Source organism: Caloenas nicobarica, chromosome Z (genome assembly GCF_036013445.1).
Source record: "Caloenas nicobarica isolate bCalNic1 chromosome Z, bCalNic1.hap1, whole genome shotgun sequence".
NCBI lineage: Eukaryota > Metazoa > Chordata > Aves > Columbiformes > Columbidae > Caloenas > Caloenas nicobarica.
Window position 1 is genome coordinate 34,756,428 of NC_088284.1, and position 14,688 is coordinate 34,771,115.

General features: G+C 36.7%; 1 protein-coding gene across 2 annotated transcripts in view; it reads left to right on the forward strand.

Moving 5' to 3' along the window:
• The window catches only part of DTWD2 (DTW domain containing 2), an 88,693-nt gene that overhangs the window by 27,385 nt on the left and 46,620 nt on the right, over window positions 1-14,688 (forward strand). For both annotated transcript variants that reach the window (XR_010607922.1, XM_065657721.1), the window contains exons 2-3: window positions 2,025-2,115; window positions 7,513-7,607. Coding sequence is in view for 1 of the 2 variants with exons in the window: in XM_065657721.1 (XP_065513793.1) it covers window positions 2,025-2,115; window positions 7,513-7,607 (186 nt within the window). In the remaining variant the exon portion in view is untranslated. The remainder of the gene's footprint in view (window positions 1-2,024; window positions 2,116-7,512; window positions 7,608-14,688) is intronic.

Here is a 14,688-nt window from a genome sequence, read left to right on the forward strand (position 1 = left end):
CCATAACAGGGAGAACTTTAACAACTTCTTTTGTTAGTGAAAGCAGCCATGTAATAATGGGGAGAAACTAAGGAATTGCACTTAGTCCCAAATTGAATTTCCACTAAAACTGATGATCAAAAAGAGGATGAGCTTCTCTTTAACAATTGGGGCATAAGCAACAAACAGTCTCTGGGGGTATTTGCTGCTTCCAGGTTATTAATGAAACTATTTTCATAAATTTCTGTTTAAATCAGTTACATCTGAAAAAAATCTGGAAAAAAAAGCCAGTGGTACAGCACTGGAGAACTTCTGAAATTAGATCCAGACCTGGAAGTGAGGTTGGTTTCAGTTCAGTCCTTAGAATAGGCCACTGAACAGTGAAATTAAAGAGTACTTAATTTTAGGCTCAAGGCCTGTCCATTAAGACAGCAGAATATGCCAAATTTATGTAGGATTAGCAACTGCAAAACGCCAGCACTAGAAGTGTGAAGGAAAGACAGACAGCAGGCCCCTGGAACAGTGTACCGATAGAGTGTATAAGAATAATTTCCATTTTGTCTTTAATCTGATTTCTTGACCATGATGCTTTTAGTCTAACTATTTCTAAATAATTTTTCCAGTGCTTATTTTGATCAGTACCAATTTCTTCCCTTGCATCAACACTCCCCCCACTGCTTTAGATTTGGGCTGTTGTTGGGTAACCTCTAACTGTAACCTATAGAGAAGGGAATAATCTCTGTCTGAGTAGCTGGGGCTACAAGTAGGATCTTTAAATTAACACAACCTGTCAACTGTTAAAGAGGAGTTTGTCTATTGTTATTGCCTTTTTATAATGCTGCCATTTACTGGTAAGGGCTAATGTTTGACTAGGGAACAGTTATACTGTCTTGGATTACTGTAACATTACTTAGTAAACTTGCGGACAGGCAAGTGCAGCATCAGTTAGGCTGACCGTGACCTTGATCTGGACCTGTCTTCAGAACTCACTTCTGTAAATCTCATCTACTGCAGTGATTGCTTACTGTCTCTTGTGCATGACCAACATATTAACTGTTACCAATAAAGATTACAGGGAGGATGCAGGTTGAGTCGTGCTCCAAGTCCCTAGCATTCTGCTGAGGATCCTGATTTTATATTTTTTTAAGCTTGGAGAGCTCTGTTTGCAGAAATGGTATAATTTTAAGTGGTCAATACTGGTAATAGCTTCACTGTTAAGGAAATCCCTGATTTTTCTGAGTTATTGAATAATGTATGTGAGTAGATATAGTGACTTCAGTTGCTCCATGTATAACTTTGAGCTTAATTCTTTGCTTCTGTTCATGCTTGATCATTCAGCATATTAGTTTCATGCCAAGTAATATTTAAGTTAAATTCTTTGGAGACAGGTTTTCTGCTAGTCGTTTTAACAGATACATACAGTGCACTGAAGAACTTTAAATAGTTTTTATTTTGACTTTTTTTTCAGACTTAAATTAGAAGTTCCTGATAAAGATTTTTTCGCTTTTTTTTAAATGTACCTACTACATATTTCATTATAGATGGAACTATAGAAAATGAACCCAATCATAAATATAGGAAGTCTCGGGTTTCTTGTGTGTATACTTCTAAATTTTTTGTTGTAATTAATCTACTATAAATATTATATAAATTATAAATATTACATATTCTATTATAATATTTTATCAAATTGTTGAAACACTAACTTGACAGGAAAAGCAGTAACAGACTTCTCTGATTGGGGTGTGGATACTAGTGAATTGCTCCTCTTGAAAGTGATGAAAGGATTTTTAGAGTGTTTTAATCCTAACCAGACCACAGGAGGGATCTGAACACTATTCTTGGGACTGTAGCTTGCTTCTTTATTTTTAGAAACAGAGGGAGTTTAAAACAGAAAATTACACCAGGTTTAATACACTGTGTCATAAGGGGAAGTTCTTAGTGTGCCTCTTGGGATGCATCATGTGTTTGTGCAACGTATTTGTGCAATCTTTCATAAATTGCTGCATACTTTTATTGTTCTCTCACTTTCTTCTGTCATGTAGCCGTCCTCAGAAGGTGTGTTTATGTCCATTCCTGCCAATACATCCACTAAAGGTCTCCACCTGCTTGTATATAATTCAGCATCCAGCAGAGGTGAGTAAAACTGTGGTAATTTTTTGAGTTCAGCTAGAATCTTAATGCAGTAAATGGTATGCAAGAGGAAACAGCTATGCTATTAACATCATATAATGATTTTTCCTTTCAAACTAGGTGACTCAAATGCCACTTCACCTGAGTTATTGTATCTTTTATCCAGTTCTTTTGAAGGTGTGAGATCACACCTTATTTCTGCAACTTTCATTCATGGAAGATGTTCTATCTGAATAGTCCTGTTCGAATCTGAAGTCTACTTGGCTTTGTACAAATTGCAAGAATTAATCTTGACATGGTGTCCCACGGAGGCGGTCAGACTTGATCCAAGGAGGAATGTGTTTTGATTATAGCAGTTTTCTTTTATTGATATTAGTATTCTGTTATAAATAGGAAGTAAGCAATTCATCGTAGTGATGACCTTAGCTGTTTAGCCAATGAAGAACAACAGTTTGACTTCAGAACAGTATTCTTTGATTTACCTAATAGGAAAATTAATGTTGATGTTTTCTTGTTTGTTGACAAGGTAGTATGGTGGTGGATCATACAGGTTTTAGAAGCTGGACTACAGTTACATAGATCTGGATAGATGGTGGGTCTAGAAATTAGACTGTGAAGCTCAGAAATGTGTAGTCTTATGGTCTAGCTGTTTACTTAGCATTATATGGTAGCTCAGTCAGTACATAGAGAGTCTTTGCCTGAAGGAGCTTAAGCAGAATGTAAAAGAGCAAGTTAGAGAGAAGTTTTATCTCACAGAGAAACAAAACAGAAGCTGTGACGTATTTGGTTCCTTAAATGGGAAAGCTGTGATTTTTAATTGGCTACTTGTAATAAAAATACAGTTTTGTGTTACTTCTTATTTCAAAAGTAGTTAAGTATACGTTTAACTCACTTTCTGGATAAAAAGAAGTTTAAAAACGTGCCAGAGAACTTTGAAATGGCATTTGAATTGCACTGAATTTCTTATTCATGGTGGAAGGTATTAGAAAAAGTTTGCAGATTCTTTTTATATTTCATACACCATTCCTGTATCCTTCTGAAAGGCTATCTACACTTTTTATTAATCCAGAATCACAACAGCTGTCTGTTACAATGGGATACAACTTTTCTGTTAGCCTATGTCATGTAATGATAATTCACACAATAGGATAGTTTTGGAAGACCACTGTTATTCGAAGACAATCCATCTGAGAGGAAAAATTTAACTATATGGCTTACGAGGGCACTTGGTTTATCAGAGATAAATCCAAACAAATGGTGGGAAGCAAAGAATATCTTACAATAATCTTTGAAAGTGTTTGTCTTAGATTATCACAGGTGATGCTTTTGATTCCAGAACAGCGGAGGCACAGCTGACAAAAGATAGATTCCCTTTGCCGTAGCTGCTCATACTCAAAATACAATCAATCTTGAAGGCAGATAAGCTTTCTGGACTCTATCTCATCCTTCAGTCTGCCATGTCATTACAGATAAACTCCAAGAGTCAATTTCAAAAGTATCTCATTAAACTAACCAGATAGTGAATGTCTTTCCTTTGCTGCACATCAGTGCAGACTATCATCTTCCACGTGCTTCATTATTTACTGGCTTTGGAAATCCACAGTGTAGTGAAGTAAGCCACTAACTATGGTCAAATGATGCTATTGAGACTCGAATTCAGGTGAGATAGTAATGTAGAAAGTTAGGAGCAACATTTCCCGTGCTCTGATTAATGTGACTGTGTCTCCACATTCTTACTATCCAGAGGCCATGCTGTCAGATAGACCTGTGCAGGTATCGGGTACTGTGAAAGAGAGAGGAATCACTTATTGCAGACCAGTGGATTCCAGGTGAGGAATCCTCCCATCCAGCTTTCATTCTGTATAATAGGTCCATGAATTAATTAGATTTTTATTTGTGAAGGACTTTGAAGAGAATTCATCATTCTGTGTCAAGGGGATGCTTGTTTTCTGAATAGTGTTAGTGTACCATTGTTTGTAAAAAGTGTTTTAAAAATTAAGTATAGAAAAACCCAGTATCCCAAACTCAGAATCAGAACTAGTGGAATGGTGAAGGAGTTATATGCCTAACATAATATCTTTTCTTTCTTTTCAGGTAGATATATGTATAAAAGTAAATAAAATAATTCTGTTATTTTTCACTTCTCATGCCTACTGTTATGAATCTTATGTCAGGTCAGTAGCATAGCTAGGTGTACAAACCCCTGTGCACATTTGTCTTACCTTTGCCTTTTATCATGCTTGGAGTTCTCCAGCAGAGTATAGGCCATTATGTACTTTTCAAACCCTGAGTTATAGGTATAACTCAGGACAGACCCCTTAAAGCGTAGCAGAAGGTATCTGTTTAGATGTAAGTGTAAGAATTTTCAGTGTTCAGCATCTGAGAAGAAAAATTAGATTGTATTTAATTAATTTTTATATTGATCTAATGCCAGTAATTAGCTTTGACTTACTCATTATAATACTTCTTTTGTATACTGTTCCTTATTGAACAAAAAGAATCAAATGTAAGGGGAAAATTTTTGTTAATTGTCCTAATAATTCATAAATAAAATGGAGGAAACATATATCCACTGGCTTTAATAAATATTTTTGTTAGTTAGAACTGTCCTGTTCACTGTAGATGGGTATTGCTGTGCTAAACAAAAGTACCACTGAATTCCCTTCCTCCCACCAATCCCCCCCCAAAAGTGAAAGTAAATTGCATTGGGTCTGGGGCAGAGCTAACCCTAGCAGCCCTCATAGTGCTGTGCTTTGTGGCTAGAACAGTGTTGATAATAGACCAGTGTTGAGCAGTGCTTGCACAGCATCAGGACTGTCCCTCCAAAGCCCACCTCCAAAGGCCAGTAGCCTGGGGGTGGGCAAGAGACTGGGAGGGGACATAGCCAGGAAAGCTGACCCAAACTGACCAAAGGGATATTCTGTACCATACGACACAGTAAAAGCTGGAGAGGGGAGTGCAGCATTTATTGCTAAGGCATTTGTCTTCTGGAGCAACTGCTACAGGTGCTGAGTCCCTGCTTCCTGGGAAGTGGCTGGACATTGCCTTCTGGTGGGAAGTAGAGAGTAAAATCTTTTTGTTTTCCTTTCCTTCCACACATGGCTTTTACTTTTCTGTATTAAACTGCCTTTATCTTGACCCATGCATTCATTTTCATCTTATTTTCTCCCCACTGTCCTGCTGAGGAGGGGAGTGATAGAGCGGCTTGGTGGGGACCTGGAGGCCAACCAAGGTCAACCCACCACATAAATGCTCCAGTCCTATTCCTATTTACGTACTTCAGTGGTCAAATAATGAATAAACAAAGAGTTTCAAATGATACTAGAACACTGAGATGAAGAAACGCGAGAGTAACTGCTTGCTTTCAAAACACTAAATGGAAGATAGTCAATATGATAACAAATAGATTATGTATATTCTAGTTAAATACAAATGCTTTTTAATGAAGACAGATATAAACAAATGAAATAATTTTTTATATTAGTTTGACTTAGCTGTTCTTAAGGTTCTGTTCTCAAACAATTCCTTTCAGCTTTAAATTTTATATTTTATTTTCCTGTAAACATGGATTGTTTATAAGATTGGAAAATTCCAAACTTTTACCTGTTGCTAAGAGGCTGCATTTTATATGAAAGGCAATTCTGAACTAATGATATGACGTTAGAGGAAACAGTTGAGTGACTTGCCCTTGATTGATGATAGCTCTTTTGGATTTGTTTATCAGAGACAAAGAACTGATTTTTTTCCAGTTCCTTCATTACCACTTACATTCTTATGAAGAAGGGAGTCTTCTAACTAGTGGATTGGAGTGGTGTTTAATTATGATGAGATAAAGACAAATAAACCCGTGCCACCAATGATTCCTTATTCTGGTTTGTAGAGACAGAAGAAATCAATGGTAGTTTGACATTCCTCCCTTCCCTTGCTAGCACTTAATTCCCTGGGAACTTTGATCTTCATCTATCCCTGAGAGACAGCGTACTGCTACTGCTGCCGTGCAAAGTACGGTGGGTGGGTGTGTGGCAGGACAACTTACTCCTTCAACTCCATGATGTTTTATTTATAGACCATCAGTAGATATGGATCACAAAAAGCAAAATTAATAAAGGTTTTAGGCAACAGTGATAAAAGTCTCCACATAACTAATTTAACAGACAAGAAGTATTGCAAACTTAACAGCAGTTTGGTGGTGAGACTAGGAGAGAGCCAGACGCAGCTGCACTTTGATATTTGTGGAAGGTTAACAGCCACCCAGAGAGAACTGAGAGAGCTAGTCAAGGCCTTACATGTTCACAAATACTGAATTGTCAATATACAGCTTATAAATCAAAAGATGGACCAAAATGCCACAAGGTTTTCATTAATTAATCCCTTAATTTAGGGATGGATCTTTGGATTTTCATTGTTTGAATTGTGAGACGTTCAGGTTGAGAATAAGAACTCATTTCTTACTGAGTTTAGGGCTTTTGTAATCCTCACCTGACCTTTAGTGTCTTGCCTCGTGCTAGGTTCAGCTAATGACCTTCTTTTGTTCCTCTTGTGGTAAATAAACTGAAATTTTCACTTGGTTTTCGGTGTTGACTTCTTGTCTTCATTAAATGCAAGATAAACCTATGCTCCCTCTTCCTTGATCAGAATACAAAAATTGCCACCCTAAATACTCAAGCTCAGTTTGCAATACTTCTCGCCTAGACAAAAAATAGTGTTTTTCCAGCTGTGTTAAATAAAAGCATGGAAGAAAATTGCTCCGTTTGATAAGTACTGGCAGTACTTCCCTCATCCTCTGCTTTCTGAAGCCCTGGTCCAATACAGCTCTGTTCCCCACCCAGGCATGGCAGTTGCCTTCCTCACCTGTGGCACAAAGATGTAGGCAGACACCTGGTGAGCACAGCCTGAATGGCATGCGGTGGAGTACTTGTGGCCGTGTTGGTACCGTTGTCCTGGTTACTGTGAAGTGACGGTGGAGTGGAGTTGTTTGTACTGTTCTGATACACCCAGTGCTTTTATTTTTAGCACCTGTTTGTGGAAATTGAGCCCACCCCTCATTTTCCAATATGGAGACATTATATCCCCAACCTTTTACATTAATGCTAATGCTGGTTTTTGCCCACTGTTTATTATTCTGTGAAGTTTTGTAGTTGCTTTTGAGACTGGTAGCCTGGTTCAAACTTATGCTGATGATCAGAGGTTAGGTAATACTAAGTGTAATACTGTTGATCAAAACAGTACGATTTGAATGCATCAAAATTGGGTATTTTTTTTCTTGTAGTTTTTTTTCTGTTATTTATTAAGATTTTTTTCTGTATGTGTAGCCAGAAGAACTTGAAAGTAACTGGAAACATTAAGAATTCATAGAGGCCCTCTTTGATTTTATTCAAAAGTAACCTTTCTTTTTTACAGGAAAGTCGAGTGTTAAGGACGGTACCTTTGCTAGCAGCTTGTCTTCCTCCAGACAAATGTAAAATTTTGATTGGTCGACGTTTTAGTGAAGAGAGGTGAGCAGGATTGTCTATGCATTTTCTGGTCCTCTGTAAATTATGGAGATATTTCTTTCAGTGTCTTTGTTAATAGCTAACAATATTCTTAATTTTTATTTCAGGTGTGCACTTTCAATTTTGGTATAAGCTTCTGATTTCCAGTGAAGATAAATTACGTATAACATTCAGAAACATTTGATATCTCTTCCTCTAGATTGTAGCTTTTACTATCCCAGTTTTGTGCTCTTGGAAAGCTCAGGTGGTTGCTCTGCAACTCTTGGAAAGCTTTTTGCAGTTCTTTTCTTATCTGGTACTAAGTTTGTCTTGCTGTTCTCTATCATTCTTTTTGTATTTGCTTTGATTGGTAAACCATTTTGTGTTACTGAAACCTAAGTAATAGCTTTTACTTGAGTGTGGGAGATTGTAGCCAAGAAGAGAATCCAGTGCTGAAAACTCTGAATGTATTTTTTCAAATCCTTTCTTCTTTATCTTAAAATTCATTATAAGAAAGCATAGCTTTTAGATTTGTAATTATTTTTTTATTATTCTGATACCTTGGACCACACTGCTCTCACACATCATGTTTTTAATCTTCATTAGATGAAGCTAAGTCTTGGAAACCAGTTCTTGGTAAAAATGCCAATGAAATTTTACTACATACATTTTCAGTAAAAGCAAATAAAATAATGAATGCTTCTAAAGGAAATTAATTCTAAAATTGAGTTTAATCTTTAGAGAAAGCTTTTGGTAGAGTTCCATGAACAGAAGTGTTGGAAGGTGACTCAGAATGGTGCTCCCCCAACTTTTTGCTGCCTGTATAGTAGCTAGAGCACTTTACAAATACATTGCTTTTCTATTAGTGTTCTATGATAATAACTATAATAATCTAAACTGTTCCAACCTAAAGGGAAGTTGTACTGTCTTCCCATTAAACCTGGAAGTGAAGCAACTTTTCATACTGATGTGCACAGGGTGGAACACTGTCAATACAGTCTGCTTCTACTAAATCTTTTTAGAGTGTTTTTTTTATTTTAGAAGTGATGATTACAGTATTAAAGCTTTTACAAGTTTGAATCCAGAGATAGTTTTTTAACCTAAAGGATCCTTTTTAGGTCAAAACAATTTGTAGAACATCTCAGCGCCAAAATAGTTTAAACAGATTCTTAATTACCTATTTCCTGTGAGGTTTTTTGCCACAAAACATACTGTAAGTGGTGAAAGAAATCAAAGTTTTCCTTAGGTTAATATGAATTTGGTGATCTAACTTACCTGGATGCAGGACTAAAAGTAATTGGGTAGTAATCCTGACTTTAAGTATCTGAAATGTGCCTGCATTGTACTGTAGATATAAGCAAGACTGCAGAAATTGGGAGTTCATTCCCACCTTCCTGGGAGGAGGAGGGATGAGAAGGTGGGAAAAGTTATTTTCCAGATGTGCAACGTGTTATTTTATTTTTTTTTCTTAGTTATGTATGCATCCTACCAGTGTTCTAACCCATACTCCTTATTTTTAACTAGCAGTAGTTGAACATCTGGTTAGAGGATCATGTCAGTGTTATTTTGGATTTCTAGCATCCTATCAGCCCATAAACTTGGTGGGTATGTTCAGAGAGTTCAGAGTAATCATCTAGAATGACTTAAATTCCTTCTCTGTTGTGATATGTTCTAGGAGCAGACATCTGCAGACATGGGTAGAAACATCTCCGTGTTTACTGTGGATGGCGGAGGTGGGGGCTGTACTGGTCCCTGCCCTCCTCTTAGGGTGAAAATCTCTGCTAATGGGACTTTTAAAGCCTCATAAATTGCAGTCGTGCAGCTCATGTTTTATGGCATATTAAAATAAACGGGGCTTGGGGTTTTTCTCATGTTCTTAAAAGCCACGCTGTCTGTAAGCAATTTGGTAGCTGCTGTACAACCAACTTAATTAACCTTGCCCCATGTTGGGAGAAGACTTCTGTCTTTCTTGGAAGAAAAATAAAGAATGCCTTCTGATACACTTTATAAGTATCATTGTTTTGGAGCACATTAGGGCCATACCTTTGTTTTGTTGAAGTTGTGTGATGCTATTTACATCCTTTGCAGCTTGAACCAGAAGTGCATAGATTGAAAAGGAATAGAAACAGTATAACTCTAAATATGTGTTTGCACTAATCTTGCATGTGAACAGTGGCTGCTGTAGGTGTAGCGTGATGCACCTGTTCTTTTTCTTCATACATATAGAAGCCCCACCATGCACTAGACCCGTGAAAGTGATATCTTTGGTGGTTACCCATACATTTGTCAATTATCAGAATAGAATGGTAGCGGGCATATTTGTATTATCACAGAATCCAGTAGCTCTTGGCAACAGCTTTGAAAACTTAGAACACTTCAGGGTAGCCTCTGGGGGCATAAATAATTATCATTATGCATTTGAGTGAACATTAAGCCATACACAGCAACTGATTTTTTGGGGGTTTCCATCACTACAACTTTAGCAGTGGCATACCAACCAGCAAACTGACAGTTGTTAATCTGTAGCTGACAGAAGAGGTCTGCTTTCAGGTGAGAATCATCATACTCTCTGAGCTAGCTAGCTCTTTCAGTCTTCAGTGCCCTTCTGTCATGGTTCCAGCTGGAACAGAATTAATTTTCTTTCTAGTGTCTGGTGTAGTGCTGTGTTTTGGATTTAATATGAGAAGAATGATGATAATACACCGATGGGTTTGGTTGTTGCTGGTTAGTCAAGGACTTTCCAGCTTCCAATCCTTTACCAGCTGCACAAGAAGCTGGGAGGGAGCAGAGCCAGGACAGCTGACCCAAGCTGGCCAAAGGGCTGTTCCTTACTGTATAACGTCATGCTCAGTATAGAAACTGGAGGTGGCCTGAGGACAAACACCGCTGCTCGGAAGCAGACAGGCTATCAGTATCAAGGGTGGTGAGCAATGGCATTGTGCATCACTTGTTTTGTATATTCCATTATTATTATTTTTATTTTATCTTTCTCTGCTGTCCTATTAAACTGTTTTTAACCCATGAGGGGTTTTTTTCCTCCTTTTGATGTTCAGTGAGCGAGCGGGCAGCTGCGTGGTCCTAGTTGCCAGCTGGAGTTAAACCACAACACCATCTCTTGAAGGAGAAGGCAAGTTTGCTACCCAAGTGTATGTAGATTATTTTTCCTAATTTGTCTTAGCTCTACAAAATCACATTTTTCCTATGCTTTCTAATCAGTATTCAAAACTAATGAGAAACACAGAGGGATTTCATAAGGAACTTGACATGGAAATGGCTACTACAGAGTAACTGGGATCATTTGAAACCTTAATATTTAGGCTCCTGATACTTATGACAGTAAGATTGAAAATCAGGGTTTATTATAATTTTTTTTTTAAACTTGTGTTTGAGTGAAGGAGTAAACATAAAGCACATTTTTAGCACTTCCTCTATCCTATTCCATCTTCTCAGATCAGCTTTTTTTGTTGTTGGAAACTAATGTACCAATTATGTAGACTACGTTTACCTTATTCTTGATTGACCTATCTTGCAGAAAAGCTAAAGAACCAACTTTCGGAAGTCTTTACTTAAGTAAACAGCTAATCAAAGCTGTTTGAGGTTGGTGTCTTTAACATATAATTGTCACAGTAATCATAAAGATGAGGAGTGATTAATCCAATTGTATCTAAGCCTTAATCTGTGATTTTTTTTTTTTTTTTCTGATTTTATCCATTCTTCCTGCAATCTGGTATTTTGATTCTGCTGGGAGTATGTAATGTTTTCGTGGTGACTGGATTTATCAGATAGCATTACTGAATTAAAAAACTAGTTCTGTTGGTTGTATCTGAGGATTTTTTTCCAAGTGTTCAAACACCTTAACTTCTGAAGTTTTTTGTATCAATTATATTATTGATAGACATTAGGGTTAATCTTTATACTGAAATGATTAAGCTAAAAGTGAACAGTTTGGCATGAGTACTTATCAAATGGTGTGTTTTTAAAAATAGCACCTTCGTGAGTTGTGAATATTTTCCATTCACTTATTTTTATAGATTTACAATGAACCCAGTATCATAGTACTATGGCAGACAAGAATATGGGAGGGTTGGGTGAGCATCACAGCCAGATAGGAGACTGAATTTTACATGAAAGTGTAAAACACTTCTTTTTGTGTCTGACATACCTGATTAGTTTAGATGGTGAGTCTGTTAAATATAGACACCTTTTAGACATCGACTAGAAGGACACCATAAGCAAGCAGAAGGCTCAAATCACTTTTACTGAAATTTTCCAAACTTTTAACACAAAGCAAACTTCCTTACTTGCACAAGGTCAGGCTGATTCCATGGTAACTGGAGTTCTGACTTCTGACTTTGTGAAGTGACCAAGTAAGACACAGCAGACGCTGAAAAGTTGGATGGTAAGGATTAGCCAGACCTACCGAAACAACGTAGTAGGACTCTGGTTAATTTCTAGGTTGCCAGTAGTTTCAGTTATTTATATTAATTTCTGTTATAAGGCTATTGGTTTTGTAGTGTTGATGCTGCAAAACATAGGCGTATACAGAATGATTATAACATTGACAAAATGTGTTTTATAAATAATTTTTCACTAGAGACTCTTTTAACAGCCCATACCTTAGATTTTTGAACCTTCTAGAAAGGAAAATGGGAAAATTAGTTTATATCGATATCTCATAATATTTTTATCCTGTATTTGTGGGGAAAAAAAAAGGATTTTTAATTGTTTGTGATAACTGTAATGTTTGTAACTTAATTGCCTTCATTGGGAATGGTAGGAAAATGTTTATACGCATTTTTAAACTGTTGTATCCATTTTATTTTGTCTCTCACAAACGCTGCTTTTCTTGAGACTGTAGTTTCTGTTTGCTTTGTGTCTTTTTCTTTTTTTTTTTTTTTTTTTAGTACTGTTTTTTTGTACTGACAACTTGTGCCATTCATGTTGCTCCTTTTCTGCCTGGCAGCATTCAAATGTGCATAACTTACACATAATTTCCTTTCCCTTTTCTCCTGCCTTCTTTTGTATGTTCAAATGCTACAAATTACAGATATCTTTTATCTTTTTGCCATTCTTTCCTTATGTTTTCTAGCAGCACAAAAACAGATAGCATTTCCTGTTTTTTTCCCTCTTGCAGAGTTATTGCCTCTGATTATTTTGCAAATCCCTTACTCTTTTCATCAGCTACCACCTATCCAAGCCCTTCATGTTTGACTTAAGTTTTCTACGTCTTCCTTAGTTGATGACATCTCAAATTTGCTAGCATTAGTTAGAATAGCTTCATATTCATAGTTCTTGATCAAAAACTATTTTTATTAGATCACTGTCTCTGGTTCACAGTGCTTCTGCTTATCGAAGGCATATGTAATTCTTCAAATGTAATGTCCTCTTAGATTTCTGAATACTCTCACCTCCATCCAAGTGTTGTTCAGCAGCTTCCTCCTTTCTGCTCTTAAACAGCTCTCAAGAGGTTTGCAGTTTATCAATGTTCACTGCCAAGATTATCAGCCCCAAAACTGCTTCCTGTTCTCTGTTGGTATGACTGACCTTCTTGTCCATGACAGCACTTACTTTCTCTGCTCACCTTATTCTCTCCTTCCTAAGTTCTGCTATCTTTGCAGCTAAGTAATTCTAATTTTTCATTTTAAGTTAACAGAGTGTATTTTGCAACCTACACTGCTGTCATCTTTGACTTAAATTCTTGAAACATGCAGATTTTTTCTCTACCTCTTTTGCTGTCTTTCCTCAATACCGATGATTTTTATAGAATAATATTGACAGAAGGCAGTAGTATGTTTTTTGTTCTTGCCTTGTTGTCTTTTCTTCATTCTGCTCTGCACTGGCAAAAGATGGTGTTTTTCACATCCCCCTAGCTTAAACATTTTCATCCAGTGACACTGTATCTTCAGATTTCTTTTGGCCTAGTCTGATCTCTATTACCTATTTTTCAAAACTTTTTTTTAATCTTTGGATACCTTCTACCTTTTGATATTCCTGCACTGTTTAGTTTCTGTCCCTCTGTCATCATTTTGGCTTCACAATGCTGTTCGTCTCTGGTTCAGTTTTTTTTATATGTTTCATAGAAGCCTACGTCTTTTATCTACATTTGTTTTTTACTGATTATCTACAGACATTTGGTCATATTTTACCCAAATGGTGAAAACTTGCCAAGCTGTGCTCTTTTGGAATAGGAGAGGTCCTAATTCTCCGATATGTTCTAGTGACTGTTAAGCTTGAGTGTACAATTTGTTTCTTTCACCTGTTTCAAATAGTATAGTATGCTTTCCTTTGGCCTTGACAAACATAAGTCTTTTCCCATGAAGGTCCATCTGAAATCCTGCTGAACAACTTTTCTCAGCTTATTGAACTGCTTTATCCTGATTGTTTGACAAGTCAGGATGTTATCTCGTTGTCAGACTGAAAAGAAGCATGTCGTTTTCAGAGATGTTCTTTGCCTAATTTCCTGTCATCCCATTCACTTCTGAAATATGTACTTTCATTTCCCGTTTCTTTTTGATTATTGATTGAATTTGTTCCATGTGTCTGTTTAGGCTTGATTGATTGTGCTGGAAACATTTGTAGAGGTAATTAATCTCTCTTTTTTTTCTGTTCTAAATAAACCTCAATTTGCCATAGGTTTTAATATGTGCATACAGAATCATAAGTCAGGCCCCCAGTATACTGAAAATACTTGAAGCTTGTGCTCTCCATTGCTACTGTTACAGGTTTCTTATTCCTTTACTTAGTCTGTTTTACATCTGGTTTGTTAATTCCTTGATAGGGATTACATGTTCAATTTTATTTTGTTTTTACAATTCCTCTGTGAACTGGTGTCCGGTTGCAAAGGATGATGGTCTGCAGTGCTTGGATAATGCAAATAAATGCGTTAGAATTTGTACCTGCAGCTTGCATATGCAGTTGCAGTATTATGTACATATTTGTTATGCTAATGTAGCAGGTAGTATTTTTAGCATATCACATGTTTGAGGCTTTCTAAGCATATCAGTATGTCACTACATATGCAGGAACAGATATAACCGAAATCAAATTTGGTCATGATCATGTTGGCATGGGAACACTGAATGTCTATCCTTTTCTTCCTCCTCCT